Here is a 14,447-nt window from a genome sequence, read left to right as displayed (position 1 = left end):
ATTTATACACCATGACCAAGTGCAATTTATTTCTGGGGTGCAAGACTTATTCAACATAAAAAAATCAATCAGTGTAATAACCACATTAACAGAATGAAGGACAAAACCACATGATCATCTTAACTGATGCAGAAAAAGCATTTGATAAGATTCAACATTCTTACATGACAGAAACACTCAAAAAGTTGGGAAGAGAAGGAAACCATCTCAACATAATAAAAGTCTTTTATGAAAAGCCCACAGCTAACATCATACTCAGTGGTGAAAAACTGAAAGCTTTTCTCTAAGACCAGGAACAAGGCAAAGATGCCTCCTGCTCTCACCACTTCTGTTTAACATGGAAATTCTAGTCAGAGCATTAGACAATAAAAAGAAAGAAAAGGCATCCAAATTGGAAAGGAAGAAGTTAAATTATCTCTGTTCACAGATGACATGATCTTATATGTAGAAAACCCTAAAAAGTCCACAAAAACACTGTTAGAACTAGTAAACAAATTCAGCAAAGTTGCAAAATACAAAACCAACATACGAAAGTCACTTGCATTTTCATACACTAACAACAAATAGTATGAAAAGGAAATTAAGAAAACAATCCCATTTACAATAGCATCAAAAAGAATAAAATACTTAGGAATAAACCTAACCAAGGAGGTGAAAGCTGACACTGAAAACTACAAAACATTGCTGAAAGAAATTAAAGAAGACACAAATAAATGGAAAACATCTTATGTTCATGGATTGGCAGACTTAATATTGTTAGTATGTCCATACTAACCCAAAGCAATCTACAATTCAATGCAATCCCTGTCAAAATCACATTTTTTTCAGAAATAAAAAAATTCTTTCTAAAATTCACATGGACTCTCAAGAGACTTCAAATAGCCAAAACAATTTTGAAAAAGAACAAAGATACAGGCATCTCACTTCCTGGTTTCAAGCTATATTATAAATCTACAGTGATCAAAGCAGTTTGGTACTTGCATAATGACTGACAGACCCATGGAACAGAATATAGAGCCCAGAAATTAACCCACATGTATATGGTCAAAAGATCTTGGACAAGGATTTGAAGACTACTCACTGGGGAAAGGACAGTCTCTTCAACAAATGGTGCTGGGAAAACTGGGTATCCACATGCAAAAAAAATGAAATTGGACGCTTATCTTATACCAAATACAAAAATCAACTCAAAATGGATTCAAGACCTAAACATAAGACCTAAAACTATATAAAACTCCTAGAAGTAAACATAACAAAAGAACTTTGTAACATTGGATTTGACAATGATTTCTTGGACACCAGTGCATAGGCAACAAAAGCAAAAATAGACAAATGGGACTACATCACACTTAAAAACTTTTGTGCATCAAAGGACACAGTCAACAGAGTAAAAAGGCAATCTATGGAAAGGAAGAAAATATTTCAAATCATATATCTTATAAGGAGTTAACATATGGAATATATAAAGAACTCCTACAACTCAACAACAAAAAATCAAATAACCCAACTTAAAAATAGGCAACGACTTGAATAGATATTTCTTCAAAGATGTTGTACAAATCGCCAACAAGCATATGAAAAGATGTTCAGCATCACTAATCGCTAGGAAATGCAAATCAAAACCATGGTGAGATATCATCTCACACCCATTAGGATGGCTACTATCAAAAAAAAAAAAATAACAAGTGCTGTCAAGGATGTGGAGATATTGGAACCCTTGTGCACTGTTGGTGGGATTGTAAAATGGTGCAACGGTATGGAGGCTCCTCAAAAAGCTAAAAACAATCCCACATCTTACTATATATCCAAAAGAATTGAAAGCAGGGTCTCAGAAAGATATTTTCACACTTATGTTCATATCAGCACTATTCACAATAGCCACAGGTAGAAGCAACTCAAATGTCCATTGATGGATGGATGAATGGATAAATAAAATGTAGTATGTACATACAATGGAATATTATTCAACCTCCAAAAGGAAGGAAATTCTGTCACATGCTACAACGTGGATGAACCCTGAGGACATTATGCTAAGTGAAATAAGCCAGTCACAGAAAGACAAATACTGTATGATTCCACTTACATAAGGTATCTAAAGAAGTCAACTTCATAGAAACAGAAAGTAGAATGGTGATTACCAGGGGCTGGGGAGGTGGGAGGGAAGGGTTGTTTAATAGGTACAAAGTTTTAGATTTGCAGAGAAAGTTCTGGAGATCTGTTTCACAACAATATGAATATACTTAACACTACTGAACAGCACTCTTAAAATGGTTAAGATAGTAAATTTTATATGTGCTTTTACCACAATAAAAAATTACCTTTTATGTAATTAATTTTTATATAAAATGGCTTTTCCCAACAACAAATTTGTTAAGCATCTACTATTAATGAGTAACTAAAAGGTAAAAGATATAGCACTTCTTTTTTTTCTCCAAGCTCCTCAGCAGAATTGAGCCTCTCTTGTCTACAGTAGTATCCTGCTTTTTTTTGTTTTTTAGTGAGGAAGATTGGCCCTGAGCTAACATCTGTTGCCAATCTTCCTTTTTTTTTTTTCCTCCCCAAAACCCCAGTACATAGTTGTATATCCTAGTTGTAGGTCTTTCTAGTCCTTCTATGTGGGATGCCACTTCAGCATGGCTTGATGAGCGCTGGGTAGGTCCATGCCCAGGATCCAAACTGGTGAACCCTGGGCTGCCGAAGCAGAGTGTGCAAACTTAACCACCATGCCACCAGGCCAGCCCCCAGGATATATGTCTTCTAATGTGGTCATTTTTTCTTTTCTGTTAGACATATATGAAATCTATAGAAATCGACATCTTCAGTGGTTGTCAGATTCCAGGTGGAAAGAGTGCCAATATGTCAGCAGTGAACTAGAACCATTTTCTCTTCTATGCAAATCCCTTTTATCAAATGTATCACAATGGAATGCTTTTAATAATAGTGAGGATGTATATTTTCTAATGAGCATAGCTTTCTCTTCAGAAAATGCTTCATTGGAAGAAGGTAAGACATCACCAGAGGAAAGTAAGAAAGCATTCAATATTTTAATCTAGTTTAATTACATATATGTGTATGTAGATTATCAACTTATAAATGTACTTCAATATCTTATATTGTGAAAGAGTGAAGGGAGGAACATAACTATGTTGTAAGCACATCTCGTGTTATTTAATGTAATGCTCACGACAATCTTGTGAAATGATTATTATGAACATTATTGTTGCTGGTGAGAAATTCTGATGAAAAGTCAAAAATTCAGAGAGAAGAAATATACCAAACTAGTTTCATTACACCACACTAGTTTTGAACCTTGAATCTGAAGAAGGCTACACATCCAACAGATGCATATATTTTATATAACAGACAATGCATTTTATATATTGTTTCATATAACAGATATGTGTTTTAAAAATTACGTAGGAAATGTAACTTACTTTAAACACCCAGCTAGTTTTAGTACATCTTTTCCTTTTCGTTTTTCCACTTTGAACTCCCCCCCTCAATTTTCCCTGCCATTTCCACCCACATCACCCCATTCAGGATACGACCTAATTTGTTTCCTTCCACATTTTTCTCCATTTTGCTTCCAGATTTTTGCCACACTATACAATTATGTTATACAATAACACAAACATCCTTAAACATGTTTTCTTTACTTCTATTTCTATGAGATTATAGCCAGAAGTGGAATTGCTAATCAAAAGTATATTGTTTTTGTGTTAGTAGTTGCTGCCAGGTTACTTTTCTTAAAAGTCCTTGATAATTTATATTTCCACCAGCAATATGTAAGTGTCCCTTTTCCAAGAGGGGTATTGATTTTTTTTTTAGCTTTTGCCAATCTGAGAAGTTTAAAGTACTTTAATTTGAATTTCCCCAACTACTGCCAGGTTTAAGTTCCTTCTCAGATGTTTGTTGACCATTCAGATTTGCCTATTCATGTCCTTTGCCCATTTTTCTACTAGATTGTTTATCTCTTTTTTGTCCATCTGTAAGAATCTTCCTAGTGTCATAGATAATTAACTTTTTGTTTTATTAAAGATAGTAACCTATTCATTCAAATATTTTTCGAAATCTGACATTGTTTGTTGAATTTGTTTATAGTACCTGTACCGTACACTGTTTAAATGTTTATATAGTCAATTAGGTCTATTTTTTTTTCTTTTCTAACTTCTGGATTTTCAGTTCTGGTTAAGAAGTTCTCCTCCCCTACCATTTTCTCTCTGGGTCATTAATGTTTTATTTTGTTGTGTTTGTCACGAATCTATCTTGGATTCATCGTTTATTATATTATAAGATAAAAATCCATATGTTTTATTTAAAGAAACTCTTTACTAACCCTTTTGGTAAAGTGAAGATCTTTTTATTTTGCAAATAACCCCAAATTTACAATCGTAAATTGTAACGATTTTCATGTATCATGAGTTTTTTTTGAGATCAACAAACCTATCTTAGCTATGTTCAAAAAAGCAGTTTCTATAATCTAAGTTGTATTTGAAGTTAGACACTGGGGAAATACATAGAAATATAAGGTTTTTAGAAATGATAGCCGTATCTGAGAGAGCTGGAAACAAAAACTAGAAGGCTCCCACCTTGCAAGAGAGTGTGATCCGGTAGGATGCTGTTGCAGTAGTAAGAGAGATGGTATTAAAACATATAAGGGCATAATATTCAGTTTTTCAAAAATTTGAGAATCTTGTTGCATTTCCACTTGATTCTCATTTCCTTTATCTGTCACAGGTAGATTATGACTAGAAATCTCTAGCCTCTAGAATTATTAGTTTATATTCATCACAAAACATCACGTAAGCAGGGGCAGGTTATAAAGTGTTGGCTGTGGCCCTGGCTTCTCTTTTTCCCTTCAGCAGTCCATCGTCTTGTGATGGCACTGTTCATTGACCACTTCGCTACAGCCAAGAGGAACCTTAAATCTACCTGAGCGTCTGCCTCTTTTGCAATATTAAGGATCATTAGTGATGCCGCAAATCCTACAGAAATAAAGCTCTCTTTAAAGGAAGTCAGCTATGTTTTAAAAAAACTTCACAATTTTATAACAAAAATTCTCATTGTGGTATCTTTTAGTGATCCAAAGTATTTGATTGTTAATCTCAGTTTCTTTCTCTAAATTGTATCTAGCTGAACTTTTGAATGAAAATGAAGAAATTAGCAGTCCTATAAATTTTCCCTGGGAGAAACTCACTCCATTTCAAAGACTTATTTTGGTAAGAAGTGCTATGAGAAAATATTGATATTCTAAATGTTTTGAGAACTTTATCAGTAACTTAAACCCTTCAAATTTACATTTTTATGGCAAAATATATGGATTTTACAAGCTAACATTTAGTAAACAGTAATGCTAGAGGGAAGCACGTACACTCCATCTCAATGTTTCTTTTATGTGGAGGGAGTCCAATTAGAGTAAGATTCCTGGCATCTCTCTGCCCTTTATTCGCTCCTCCCTAGAGAGGAGGGAGGATGTGTGAGATGGGTAAATCTGAGAGACTAATTCAGAGTGCATGGCTCAGCCCCTTCTCCTCTGGCCCTTTTGGGATCTGCCTACCTGCAAAAGGCATAGTTTCTGCTCTGCTTCTCAATGCCTTAAACTGTGCAGGAGCAGACCCTGGCTCTTTAGGGAGAAGCCAGCAGCTGTTCAGCGCTGCTCATGACGGACGAGTAAGTCTCTCAAATTCTAGGGCCCAGTATCAGAAGCACACACCCCTAAACCACGTCTGCCACTGTGGGCTTTCTGGTTAATAAAGGTGCTATTACGCCTGACTCCTGTTTCTCGGTTGCTTCAGAATCTGGCTGCAGGGGTCGGTGGGTTAGGGATGTGAATGAGTGTCATTTATGACACCCTTAGAACATCAGAAGCTTAGCATTTTACATACATCATTTCATTTAATCCTCATGGTGATCTTAGGAAGTAGGCACGATGGTTTTCCCTTTTACCGAATAGGGAGCCAAGGCTTAGAAACTGCGTGATAGAGCCAGGACTGAGACTCAGACAGCTGGACTCTAAAATCTGTGCTCCTTGCAGCAACACTGCATCATCCTTTCCCAAAGTAGATCATCCTAAATTCATCCTTCTCACCTCGAAAAATCTCCTTATTTTCACACGTGCCCTCTAGTTTTGTGAGGGGAAATCCCTGCTCTCGCTCTCCTCCCCACGCTAACTTCTGCGGACACCGGCCAGGACAGCCAGGAGCCCGTCTTCTGATTCTGCCTTAAAGTTTATTTAAAAATAAAATGGTTAGAAATTACAAAAAAAAAAAAACCTGCATCTGGCTTATAGGCATGTTTTATTTGACCTGCAGTTTTGTTTTTTTCCCCCAACATTTCAAGTGCAATTTATCACTAAACAAATGGGTTTGAACCAAGGCGATCTTTCTTACAAACTCCGAAGTCTTCAAATAAGATAACTAAAATATCATCCTATGTACTGTAAAATAGCATTCTGTGTACACTTATATCTTAAAGTGAGTTGATTTCCTTTCTGTTTTTTCTGTTGTGGCAAAATATACATGAATTATTTCATTTTATCCTCATATTAATCCCTTTCAACCCTATTTAGGTGTAAAAATTCAGTGGCATTAAGTACATTCACAGTGCTGTGCAATCACCACTATCCATTTCCAGAAATTTCGCATCATTCCAAACGGTAACTGTGTACCTACTAAACAGTAACTCCCTGTTCCCTCCTCACACTAGACCCTGGCAACCACCATCCCATTTTCTGTCTCTATGAATTTGACTCCTCTAGGTACCTTATATGAGTGAAAGTTGCAATATTTATCTTTTTGTGTCTGGCTTATTTCACTTAGCATAATGGTTTCAAAGTTCATCCATGTTGTACCATGTGTCAGAATTTCCTTCCTTTTTAAGGCTGTATAATATTCCATTGTGTGTATATTGTGTGTGTGTGTGTGTGTGTGTGTGTGTGTGTGTGTGTGTACACCACATTTTGTTTATCCATTCATCTGTTCCAGGACCCATGGGTTGCTTTCACCTTTTGGCTATTGTGAATAATGCTGCTATGAACATTGGTGTACAAGTTTGTTTTTTCTTTTGTTTAGGTTTTTTTTTCTTTTGAGCCAAAATTTGCAAATTGAGAGATTTCACATAAAAATCCAGATTTCCAGCTTTTATCCAAAAAATGAAATTAGAAGATCGGGCAATACTGAGCCCACAATCCTCAGGAGCAGTAGCTAGAGCAGAGGAGCATCTGCCCCTTTGGACCAGAGCACTGCAGTCTTCGCTGCTCCCTATTACGTCCTGACACTGAAGTTGAAATTAGTTGCCGTTAGCATCATAGTTGTCTCTTTGTTTTTCTTACACAGGAGAATTATTTTTCTTCTATCCAACATACTTCTCTAATTTATGTTCTCCACCTGGCAACTATAGACAGATTGACAGCCTACTCTACGTGTCGATTATTGACATAGTCATGACAAAACTATATTTAAGCTATAGTAACTGACAAATGCAAAATCCTGAACAATCTGTATTGCACGGCTCCATTTGTGGAAAAAAAGGAGGTAGATAGAGAGATGCTTGCATGTGCGTAAAAATATCTATAAGGAGCCACAAGAAAAAACAGTGGTTGTCTAGGAAGTAGGACCTTCATTTTTCAATTTATACCTTTTTGTATTGTTTGAATTTTATGTAGCAAGCATGTATTATCTCAAAAACAAAATTAACTGGATTTTAAAGCCCATGCTACATTACCTTCCTCCACTAAGCTCCAGGTGATTTTAGTTTATGAACTAGAAACTCCATGAGTATAGTGATTGTATTTTCCAAAGCCACAGTCAGGAGACATGATCTGATGAAGTGTTGAGTGTACATTTAAGGAAACCACGTTAGAATATTTGAAACTGGGTCTGACCTATAAGAGTCAGAAATTGAGATTGCCGCATAAGAGATTTAGAATATATTAGAAGATTCACCCTGGAGAAGGATAACATCATGGAGCTGCATGAGGGCAAGGACTTTGCCTAGTTTATTCACCTCTCTCCATTGCTGTAACTTGTTGGACAGAAAAGAAGGAAAGAAAGATGATGAGGAGGGGATATGGACATGAGAAAAATTTCACAACTATTTGTAGCTGCTCAGAAAAGAGCTAGTAAAATTGAATTCAATAGATCTCCATTTCTTTGATCTTCCCTTTCTCTCCCACCCCTCAAAATAAAAAGAGAAAAAGTCCTTGGATTAAAAATTACAGCAGTGGAGACATTTAATAAATGCTTGATTGAACAATAAAGTAAAGGAGGACCTAGCAGCATGATGGTGACAAAGGATCATGATCACGTTTGGGAGCACAGATTCTCAGCAGTGACGGTGTCAGGGGACCACACCTAATCTCTCGTTTCACTTGGCTGGTTCTAACACTTTCATTAATTGGATATACTGGGTGAACTCTGGTGCTAGACCCCAGAGTCTTTGTGTGCTGCCAATTTTCATTTTTTAAAAATAAATGATGCATGTAATTAAAACAAAAATTTAAGATTAATTTTTCCAAAAAGTAAAACAAAAAAGCAGAATTTGACATAATGATTTAACATATTATGTTAAACATGTAAAATAACCAATATTTGACAGTTCTTAACCTGTAAAAATGGCAATTTCCCATGGTTCAACCTAGTACATCTGCACAGATCCACAGACACATACAGTTTTGGCTTTGCCTTAATGATGGAGTCTCTGATGCTGAAATGCTCAGGACAGAATTCATGATCACTCTATAAAGAAATAGCACATAAGTGATTTGTATAAAACAGTTGTCAAGTAAAAGGTCTTTCTTCTGAAATTTGCAATGATTTCCAGTAGGTCCTGAACCTCTACTTACTTTGTTTATACTGTTTTCCAGTATCTTTTAGTACCTCTAGAGTTCTTTTCAGATATGTACTCAGTTTGCTTAAACCCACAAGTATCGTGCTGTTCATTTTCATTTTATTAATGGAGGAGTTAGTACTCATCCAGTTGTGCTATCCTAAGTTTTCATCTCCCAAACACCATGGGGTTTTCTTGCTCTAGACATGTACAACACAACAGGAAGAAATCCAGGGGAAAGATCTCTTTCTGCAGAATCGGGGACCATTTGGATTTTTACATCCAAAGCGAGATCCCAGAATGTGAAAGAGATGGAGGCACAAGCGGCCCTCGCATCCAGGAAGGGCCATATTAGGGTCAAGAGCAGTGGCGGCAGTTTCCCCGCCACACGTAGGCCGTCTCCCATTAAACTCTCCAAACACAAGGAACGCCCTCCAACTCTGACACCCTAAATAAGGAATATTTCTCAGTTTTGCTTCATTTTCCCATAGGGAATAGTCCCTTGATTGGTTTTTAAAGTTACCTTAACTGTCATATTTTTTTTTTAGATAAAAATTCTCAGGCCAGAATGTTTAAAGAATTCAGTGAGAAAGTTTACAGCTGAAAAAATGGGAAGTGAATATATTTGCAGAACCGGAGTTAATTTGAGAGAATCGTATAAAGAATCCTGTGCCAGAACTCCACTGATGCTTGTGCATGCCAATGGTGAGCTACTCGTCAACAGTTAAGATGACAGTACGATATTTGTCAAAAGATGTAGAGAAGTGGGTTCTGTGTCAGGTGTTTCTATGTTTAAAATGTTTCCCTAGTCTTATTTAAATATTTTGAGAAGGGGAGTGATTAAAAGTTTAAAGTATATTGGAGCAGGCCCCGTGGCGCAGCAGTTAAATTTGCGCACTCAGCTTCTGTGGCCCAGGGTTCGCCGTTTCAGATCCTGGGCACAGACCTGTGCACCACTTGGCACGCCATGCTGTGGCAGGCATCCCCCGTATAAAGTAGAGGAAGATGGGCACAGATGTTAGCTCAGGGCCAATCCTCCTCAAAAAGAGAAAAGTTTAAACTATATTAAGAATGAAACTTTCTAAAACTATAAAAGAACAAAGAGGAAAAATGTTTCCCAGATTCACAAATATGCAAAAATTTATCCGTGCTAGTTTTCTGCGCAGAAAATACCTCTCAAACATGTATTATTGATCTGAAAGTTGGGATAGCCCTTGTGTTTATTAACTGTTTTAATTAACATTGATTCCTGAATATATATATATATATATATATATATATATATATATATATATATATAATAAAATAAACTATCAAAACTTGGTCCTGCTGATCCAGGCCTTGTATTCCTCAAAACTCCAAATTTTTCTTTTCCTTTTTCTTATCTTTGCTTTACAGACCCTAAGTAAAATATTTTCTCCAAGGCAAAATATTTTCTTCATTTATCTTCTGTTCTTCATCGTCTCCAAATCAAATATGTCTTTAGAATTTACCATTTTCAAACTTTGATTCTATTAGGCAAAATCCTTGTTCAAAATGCCTCCACGTGGAGACTTTCTCATGGGAACTTTTGCTTGTAACGCAGCTGGCTATATGCCTGACACACTCACAATAGGTACTGGCCATCTCTCGAAGACTCAGCCAGGATGGCAGCTAGGGCTCTATGCATCACATCTGTGTTCTAAACAACGCAATGGAAGAAAGGAACGATTACACAAGTTAACCAACTTTGCTGCCCAAGCCTATTCACAAGACTTCGATGCCCATACCTGGCTGCAGGAAAGGCTAAAAATGAAGTATTTTAGCTGGGTACATGGCCATCTCAAGTAACACTGGGGTTCAGCTACACAGGAGGAAAGGACAAGTAGACATTGGGGTAGATAATCAGCAGTTGCTGCTACAGGTAGATATTATCATCCCCATATGTTAAAAAACCTAGGTCACCTGGTAGGGAGGTGGCAGAGCCAAAATTTGAACTCTGGGTTCTAATTTGGAAGACTGTAGTTTTTCCACTGTGTCTACACCTTCTCCCACCACCACTCAATAAATGCTAGATTGTATTTTTTAAGAAGGAATTAAATGAGTTTACAATTGTATGTCTCTCTCCACATTGCCATACAGGGATTGACCTCACCAATACCCTCCTGAAATTTGCACAGGAGCTAAAAGGAACAACACGTCATGTGGCCATGATTTCTTTGGGTCATGGCCAGGCGGCTAAAGCAGAGGACCTCATTGTTAAGGCCCTAACCAAAACAGAACGATGGGTCTTCCTCCAGAACTGCCATCTGGCAGCATCGTTTATGCCAAGGCTCTGCACTATTGTAGAATCGTAAGAATTTTACACTTATTTGTAAGGGGTCAGATTAATTATCCAAACAATGAAGTAGAACTGGAAATAGCAATGTATACTGTACTTAAATAATGATAAAATAATGTGTCAGGCCTTTTAGAGGAAACTTAAGCTATCTTATTTGGATTCTCTTTTCTCTAAGAACTTGAAGACTATGAAAAGAATGTATGAGTTCTTATTAGACAAAAAGGCCTCTTTAGTTTTTACTTTCCATCTTGTTTACCACTTTCTCTCTCCTCCTCAAACTCTCACTCTCAGTAGATACACATGCAAACTACACACACATACAGATGGATAGGTCTGTGACCTAGTTTTTAACACAGTCACACATCCCTTAACAACGGGGATATGTTCTGAGAAATGCACTGTTCGGCAATTTCCTTGTCATGTGATCATCATAGAGTGTACTTACACAAACCTAGGTGGTAGAGCCTACCACACACCTAGGCTATATAGTACTAATCTTATGGGGCCGTGGTCGTATATGCGGTCCATCGTTGACAGAAACGTCATTATGTGACATGTGACTGTATTCTCTATGATTCCAAACAGCTGAATATAATACCTCACACCCAGACTTTCAGTGATGATTGAACTTTCTCTAGCTCAACCCACTTTTCTCGGCTGTATCTCCCAAAATGCTTGCTCACTCAGGCAGAAGTTTCCAGAGGTTTAACCTTCTTGTTTTCATTGGAGGTATTTGGAAGTTGCTATAACTTTGAGTGAAGAATTCGCAATGTTTTAACCAATTGCACTATAATTTTTTCTCCAGCCTTGCATTTCTGTCTGTTTTACTGTGTATGGCCGATATTATACTATAAAGTGTGCTTAGATGAGGGTCTCTCTTCTTCCTGCTTTTATGTTGTGAGCATCTGCAAGGAGACTAGAACACCAAAATGCAACTGCCTGATTAAATTACTGAAAACTTCGCTAATATCAGTTATTCTGTTCTCAGACTGTTTTTCTTCTAGCAGTTTAAAACCTATTTGCTAATTTCTCTTTTTCACATTCATCACTTAAGAGAGTCAGAAAAAGAAAATTACTAAGTTATATGCTTTCAATAGATGTAAACTTTTGAAGATGACACAATATTATCTACCAGGTCTTTCATTCATGATTCACCTAAAAAATATTTATAGGGCACCTATTATTTGCCAGAAATCATTCTAGAGACAAGGACACAGCCTGGACTAGACAGACATTGTATCAGCCTTCAAAAAGTGTATTAAGGGGGCTGGCTGGGTGGTGTAGTGGTTAAGTTCGCACATTCCACTTCAGTGACCCAGGATTCATGGATTCGGATCCCAGGCATGGACCTACACACCTCTCATCAAGCCGTGCTTTGGTGGTGTCCCACCTGCAAAATAGAAGATTGGCACAGATGTTAGCTCAGGGCAAATCTTCCTCACCAAAAAAAAAGAAAGTGTATTAAGATAGAAACAGTAGAATGGTAGATAACAATGTATCATTTTAAAAAGGAAATTAGAGAAATGTTCTTCAGAACAGAATTTCAAAATCTCAGTAAGAGTAATTAATGGTATATAAAATACATTCTATATAATCAGTGTATGATTAAGAGAAATTCATACTTCTTTATCAAATCAAGCCTTTAAAGCTTGACTGTCACCCTATCATAATTCCTTCTAAATTAATTAAATGATGTTCTACTATAAGGAAGAGCTTTTCCTTCTCTATTTATTTATCCATTTGTTTATTTATATCACTATGGACTCATAGATTCCTATTTTAGTGAATGGATTATAATATGTTCTATCATCATTTATTTTGATGTTCAACTGTCCCAGATTTGACCAGTGGAACTCTTCGTTTTATTCTTAATTTATAATTTGCTTCCAGATTTTTTACAATGAGTATATATCACTTTTATACTTAAGGGAGGGAAAACTACTTTTTTTAAATGGGAATTAATGGGTCTTGTGCAAATTCTTGTGCAACATGAAAGTTCTTACAGTAGTCTAATAAGACTTTTGATTATTAAAATGATTTCTAAGGTCACTTTAAACATTGAAATACTATGATTCTTAGAACATGTTGGTTTGGTTTAAACTTTTCACATTAAAATACTTATAAATTTTGTATTTTTCAGATTTAGTAGTCCAGATGTGAAAATAGACCCTGAGTTTAGGCTCTGGTTAAGCTCAAAATCAGACAGTTCTTTCCCAGTTCCTATTGTTCAAAAGAGTTTCAAGGTAAGAACAAAGAATAACAGATTTTAATATTGACTGAGGAACACTGAATGTAAATCATCTTGCATTCATAGCTCTGAATTAATTGGAGATTGCTAATTTTAGTATGTTAAATTTCTGCTCTGTGCTCAGCCCTATCCTGTGGACCAGGAAGGATGCTAAAGGAGTAGACAAGATCACTGCTTTCAAATGGTTCACAGTTTAGACATTTGTTTTCTCAAACAAGGATGCTTAGGCTCCCAACTGTTATAAAACAGAATGTAGAATTTGTGTCCTTTCCTTGCCCTTTGCTTCTGTAGCTTTTTCTGTCTCTGCTCCCCCTACCCATTTCACAGTTCATTATTAATTCTCTGGAAACGGTCTGGCAGAAAGCAGGTGGAAACTATTGACTAAAATGTCCTAATTAAGGATTACCTGTGACTTCTCATCTTCACCATTGGGTCTGAACAAATACTAAGACTTGGTCAATCCTGTTAAACAAGTGTCCAGCTGACCAAAAGATGGAGTCCTAATAGCAAAGAAAACTAACCACTGGCACAGGCAGAATGCCGTGCCCAGACGTGAAAGCACATGCCCATCCAACTTCCACAGAATCAGGGTGACGACAGAGCAAATCAGGTGGATGGGGCACATTCCTGATTGGATGGAGTCTCAATCCAGTTTGAGAATAAACCCGATTGACTCCTGGGAACAAACTTCTCCCTGTCACACAGCTCCCCAGCTCTTCCCAGTCTTCTGTGCAGATTTACCAAGCTGACAGTTCTGAATCACTTCCCAACAATCCTGCTCCTGGAGAAAACAGAACGTGGATTGGAGAAATCCACAGCTCTTAGCCTGAGGCTCAAAATACTCCACTTACCTCCTGGAGCAGATTATGATCTCAAACAGCCTTTTATCTTTGGCGGGAGTGGGGACTTGGGAGGGGGAGGTGCTGGGGGCAGGGGAGTGAAGGGTGACAGGGAGGGACAGAGACAGAGCTTCAAGGAACATTTCATCTTAAGTAGGTCCATTGCTCTAAGTCTCCATCAGTGTAAGCATTTTTTAACGTCGTTCTAATTAGT

At 37.0% G+C, this 14,447-nt stretch overlaps 1 protein-coding gene across 1 annotated transcript in view; it reads left to right on the top strand.

Annotated features, from left to right (window-relative positions):
- The window catches only part of DNAH14 (dynein axonemal heavy chain 14), a 417,787-nt gene that overhangs the window by 365,548 nt on the left and 37,792 nt on the right, over positions 1-14,447 (top strand). Inside the window, exons 73-77 of the mRNA XM_070602297.1 lie at positions 2,788-3,003; positions 5,134-5,219; positions 9,375-9,531; positions 10,948-11,158; positions 13,287-13,389. Of these exons, the coding sequence (XP_070458398.1) occupies positions 2,788-3,003; positions 5,134-5,219; positions 9,375-9,531; positions 10,948-11,158; positions 13,287-13,389 (773 nt within the window). The remainder of the gene's footprint in view (positions 1-2,787; positions 3,004-5,133; positions 5,220-9,374; positions 9,532-10,947; positions 11,159-13,286; positions 13,390-14,447) is intronic.

The sequence above is a fragment of the Equus przewalskii genome, chromosome 31, assembly GCF_037783145.1.
Source record: "Equus przewalskii isolate Varuska chromosome 31, EquPr2, whole genome shotgun sequence".
In the NCBI taxonomy this organism is placed as follows: domain Eukaryota; kingdom Metazoa; phylum Chordata; class Mammalia; order Perissodactyla; family Equidae; genus Equus; species Equus przewalskii.
Note: the sequence above shows the minus strand (reverse complement) of the source record. Positions and strands in the feature narration are given on the sequence as shown.